The following is a 6,000-nucleotide window of genomic DNA, read 5'->3' on the forward strand; positions in this document are numbered from 1 at the left end:
TGCGATTTATTGTTTATTGTGACAGGCCTATGTGATATCTTGTGAAATTGCATCGGATTGTGCATAAAGTTATTTTCAAAGTTTGCCCAAAACATCTACAACACTGTGGTTTATCAGTAACGTAATAATAATGATAGGTGGCGGGTGATATGCATTCCTTCCAGGAATGTTCGACATTTAATGGCTTATTGTTTTAAAGCAATTCCTGACATTTCAATTGATCAGTTCTGCCAAAGAGTCATGACAGCATGCTTCCCCCCTCCAACAGGTAGCTTGTGTTTTAAGAAATATCTTCTGTTTTTGCCAGAATGCCAGTCAGCTCAGAGCCTGCAGGTCCTCACAGCCCTGTGCCAGGGAAAGAAAAGCTGCATGGTCCGAGCCTCCACCAAAGAATTTGGAGATCCGTGTTACGCCGGCACCAGGAAGTACCTCAGTGTCATCTACACATGTGGTGAGTCCTGGAGCGATCGTCTTCAGCCGGTCTGTTCCCTCCAGCAGGAGGCGTTGATCACTAACGTATCAGCGTTTCCTGTGAGTCGCTTTAGGTTAGATGGGTTTTCATAGAGCGACTCACACTGAGTTTTCTGTTGGGTCTTTGCTGGATGGAAAAACAATTATTACTCATGAACACCGTAGAACAACATTTTGAAAAACGCTTCTATTAATTTTTCCATAAAACACATTTTAGTCTTAAAATTAATCCCTACAGACCTTAAATGATGCAAATGTTCTATTTTTGAGGCTACTTCTCCTTTTATCTTTAGTAGAGACATAAGTAGGGGTGCACTTGAATAGCTGATTTTATTCCCACCCACAGATGTTTGTAGTAGTTCTATCTTCTTCAACTTTATATTTATGAATGAGGGAAATTAATGGGCTTCCCACTTTATCTGCTTCACGCCCCCAGGTTAATCCTGATCTGACAAGGTTGTAAATCACTAACCACATGCTTTAAGACGCACACACACACACAAGCATGAACGATTGTTATTTAAGCGCCTCAAGCACCAGGAATTGATCAGTCAGCACCATGACGTGGAGCTTCTCAAATCCAGAAAAACATTTGGCCCCAAAACCCCAAATTAGCTGAGGCCTGCTCCGAGGCTTGGCATGTCTGTAGTTTTTCTTTCTTTTTTTTTTCAAGGTCTAATTTTATGGACTGCATTTTATTATATTTTTAACTGTTCCCTCTAGGCTTAAAAGGCTCTTTAGCTCCGTAGATTTACCTTTACAGCCTCGCTCAGTCTGTGATTTGTTGTCAAATCTGCATCTCTGTGATCTGATTGCAGCTCACGGCTAGTTTAGCTTTCAGGAATCCCTCCCTGCTGCATCGTTAATCTCAACGTCAGATAGGATCCATGCAGCCTTTATCTTAATGACAACCTGCCATTGGAGACAAACATGCACAGACTGTTCAGCTGTGTTTATGCAGTCGTTCGGCCTGAATGTCTGTCTGACCTTCCTTATCTCTTGCTGATAACTCGGCGTACAACAGCTCTGGTGTTGAGTTCAGACGATTGTGGACGGACTGTGGGACGGGGCAGAAAGAGGAAGGATGTGTGGCCGTAACGGCACCAGAACTGTTTGGATAGTTGTGTCCGTAAACCGTGCAGCGTGTAAAGGGACTGGTAGGGGGTTGTGGTGGGGAATGTTGAGGTTTGAATGTGAATCAGTATTGCTGCTGTAGACATAAAGCCACTGGCTGCTCAGCGCTCAGAGAGGGTGGTAATTTGGGGGGATCCTTTTTCCTCGACGGCTGAGTGGAAGAGCAGAGCATGCAGACTGGCTGTCCACTCTTGGTTGGTGATATTTACATGCATGCATTTATGTGGTCATCTTTACAAGTTTTGTTCCATCTGGAGCCTTACACAAAGAAATGGCAAGTACAAGATGTATATTTGTTCACAATAATTATTAAATTCATGGATCTACAAAGTGAGTTTCATTTTTTAATTTACAGTATTTTTTGGCCTATAAGTCACAGTTTTTTGTATAATTTGCATGCCCTGTGACTTATATGCCGAAGCAACGTATTTATGGATTTTTTCCCATATTTATAAACCAATTTTTGCTGAGATATGACTGTTTTCATTAATTCTGACTGAAAATATTGAACACTACCATTTTCAGCTGCTAGATGGAGGATTATGGCATGCTGTTGTGTCATGTAATAGATAAAAGTGGCTTTTAATGACCCAATTGGCTTGCCTTTGCTTGCCACCTTCGTCCATCTCGCCTGGAGCATCCGTCAAATCAGCTTCATTTTGAAATGAAGCTGATTTGACCATTAAAGTGCATTTATTAAGTAAAAGTTCAACAGAGACTCATCTCTACTATAATGTCGAGCAAACAAATAATTGTTTTAGGTGATTATCTTGTTAAATTTCAAAGAAATGCACAGCGTTCCTCTTCCTGATTTCCTCCCTCTGCGTGCTCCCGGAGCACCGAGGCAGCGATTACTTATGAAAAGCGCAGCTGATTTGACCGTCATAGTGCATTTATTAAGTAAAAATTAAACTGAGACACACCTTTACTATAATTTCGAGCAAACAAATAATTGCTTTTAAGTGTTAATTTTGTTAAATTCTTGTTAAAATCCTCCCATGCATGCTCACGCGGCCTCCATTTGGCAGCAATCGATTTTTGGTCCAACACCGGCCCACGTTTCCGGATTGTCAGCGATGACGCATAACAGATGCGACGTATACAGCGAAGCAATGTAGTTATGGATTTTTACACTTTATTAGACATATTTGGACTGATGTGACTAATGCTACGTGTATGGCAGAAAATACAATACAATAAATCCATTGTATGGATCATTATCAGCGTATACAGCTTTAGAAGTTTTGCAGCCTGTCAGGAGAAGAATCGTGTTTTTTATGAGTATGTATGATTTCATGCAAGTAAGTTTTAGACACATGAGCTTCTTTGATTTATGACACAGACTCTTTATCAGCCTCAACTTGCCTGTAATTTATAAACCATCAGCTGCAGAGAACCAGCTTCTGCCCTGCACAGCCCCAGGGATGGACTCGCTCCTCAGAAACAACAGGGAGGTAAATGGCCCAGGACTTGCCGTCAGTTTTGTCACAGATTAAACGCATGCTCCAGACAGCTGCCACTGTCAGACATCAGTAACATCGTCTTCCTCTAGGAAGTCCTCGTCATTTGTTTGTTTAAAAAAATTGCATAAAGAGAGTCAAATTGCAATAAGAAAGTAAAAGCAACTTTTAATACGTTGGTTTTTGAATGCTGTTCAGAGATGAGTTGGAAAATACTTTTGCAGAAATGTGTCATTTTTTTTCTAATTCTTCATAACCAAAAAAAAAGTTAATTTCTTAACATTTTATCCATCTTTAATCCAGTTAAAATATATTTTTGTGCAGGGTCAACCGGGACCATACAGTGAAAAATTCAAACAGGATGTGAGAATTAAAAAACTCATCTCTACAGTGCAGTAGCTGGTTTTGATTGAAAACTTCCTTTAAATGGATTTCTTCATGACAGAAAGGTTTATTTTGGGTCATGTTGTTGTTATTCTGCTGCCATAGAGGTCATATTTATCTCCCATTCTTCATCTACAAAACATCATTCTCTCCGTCTTAGTTTGACGTTCCACTTTTTTTGTCAGTATGGTAAAGCCACGGTGCTTTGTTTCTCTTTAAGTTATACAATACAGCAATAAAATAAGACAAAATTGACCTCAGCATGATTTATAAACGTTCTTACTAACGAGATTATATCTAGAATAATCTATCCCTCCTTCATCTTTTCCTCCATGTATCAGTCCAAATCTCAGGCTTCCATATCTTGAACGTTTTTCCTCTTTTCTCCCCTGAGAGATATAAAAACCTCTCGAAGCGACGATTTATATCAAAGAGAGGGGAGCTGTGTTCTAGTGTACCCCCATGAGGTTTCACATCAGGTCTGCTCTCTGTGATATGAAAGATCACAAGCAGCACAGCCTGTTTTGAACCGTGCAGAACAAGGATAGGAAAGAGCTGAAAGAACCAGCTGAATTATAAAGTAGAAAACGGGTACGATTTGGTGTTTAGCTGGTTGTCGTGCGTCCTGTGGGCTGAAGCAGCGGCCCTGTGTTACACGTGGCCCAGAAAAGCGAAGAATGAATGAAAACATAAATGTTTTATCATTATGCATGCAACAAACTACTACTGCTGTTCCAACTTTAGCACCAACAAACCTTGTAATATATCTGTTGAACTAACATGGCTGAATGTTGTTTATATATATATATATATATATATATATAAAACACAAGAGGTCTTACCTCGTTGTTTTGTGATTTCTTCAGACTTTTGAGACAAAGTATTTGCCTACTGGTTTACAGAGGTATGGGAGTTGTTTACATTCACAATCTTTCTACACGCTTTCCATGGATTATCTTTTTAATTTTATTTAGTCACACTTTATTATAACTTCACCTCCTGATGGACAAGCCCCCAAGGTCTGAAAAGCGAAGCCAATATGGAAATGATCAGTTGTTTTAACATGGGTAGTTTTAACATAGCAGGGTTGGGTTATCACTTTAGTTATTAAGTTTTCTACTCAAAAATAGGATTAAAATGACCGATTTGTTAAATTAAAGTGAATAATAAGTTGCGTTAAAAAGAACAACTTAAAGTCTAGGTTGTTAGTTAGCACCAACTGCTATAGTGTCAGCTAGTTTGCTTCAAGTAATGTTATTTTAAACCAAATTCATTGTCTATAGTGCAAACTAAAGTGATTAACAAAGCCAACCAGGCTAAACGGTTTGTTTTAAACATCTTACTTATTACATCCTAAAGCAGAGGTCCAGTCAGGTTTGATTTGGTCAACTTCTGTCTGAAAATGGCGGACTCTGAAGATTGACTCCGCTCATCTCCAATCAAAGAACGGGTCAAACGTTCTGACAATATTAGTCAAACCAACCCAACCTAATACCCAACAACTTCACCTCGGTTATTTGCATCATCAAAATAACCCAGCAGTTTTTAGTGTGTACAAACAATAGTTTGCTGTGAGTTCACTGTCTATGATAAATTTAGCTCTGATCTCAATATAATGGGATTAATCTTAGATTACAAAGTATATATTAAAAAAAAAGCCATAACTGCAAAATTTAAAATATTTTAAATTGCCAATTTATTACATTTGAACAAAAAAATAACTTTTTTCTTCTTTATGCTGTGCATATTTGACTCTTCCTTAATTTGTCATCTGGGGAGAAAGTTAAATGTATTATTTTTTTGTCACATGAGTTCACTTCTGGTGTTTGAAACAGAAATATTGTCATCGGTGGATGTTTCTCTGATATGGCTCAGCTTGACACATGTGACAAGAAAGAAAATAGAGGCACATAAAGATGTAACTCAGAAAGAAACGTGTGGTCTGAATTGGTTCTGCAGAAACAGGCACAGACACATGGACATATGTGAGCAAAGATACTTAAAGAACCCACGTGCTTGATGCAAGCCACACTCATGTCAAGTCAGCAGAGGAGACCGTATGGAAGATGTTTATTTTGGCCCAGTTGGATGGGACTGCTGTCCAGTCAGGAAGGCAAAAGCTGCTGCTGGGAATCATCATTCCCCCAAATAGTTCCTTCTTTAGCTGCATTACTGAACAAAAACCCTTAAAACACACACACAAGTATTTTATACTGTGTTTGGTGAACTGTGTGTCTTCCACTGATATCTATAATCTAAGGTACTACAAGTTTCACAACTGGTATATGTCCGAGTTGTCCGAAAAGGGTTCCAGTTCCCAATCTTTAATCTAAAGTACATTTTAGTGAAGTTTTAAATCAATTTTGGGGAAATGGAACTGGAACATGTCTGCCTCACATGTTAAAAACAGCAATTCACACTGTGATAGACCAATTATTTACATGCTTTTCACAATTTGTCTTTACCAAATGTTCTACCATCTGCATCAAGCTAATTACACACACACACACACACACACACACACACACACACACACACACACACACACACA

At 38.9% G+C, this 6,000-nt stretch overlaps 1 protein-coding gene across 1 annotated transcript in view; it reads left to right on the forward strand.

Moving 5' to 3' along the window:
* The window catches only part of LOC119418254 (protein eva-1 homolog C), a 104,707-nt gene that overhangs the window by 46,647 nt on the left and 52,060 nt on the right, over positions 1 to 6,000 (forward strand). The window contains exon 5 of the mRNA XM_037685516.1: positions 308 to 451. Within this exon, the coding sequence (XP_037541444.1) occupies positions 308 to 451 (144 nt within the window). The remainder of the gene's footprint in view (positions 1 to 307; positions 452 to 6,000) is intronic.

The sequence above is a fragment of the Nematolebias whitei genome, chromosome 12 (assembly GCF_014905685.2).
Source record: "Nematolebias whitei isolate Nwh7 chromosome 12, NemWhi1, whole genome shotgun sequence".
NCBI lineage: Eukaryota > Metazoa > Chordata > Actinopteri > Cyprinodontiformes > Rivulidae > Nematolebias > Nematolebias whitei.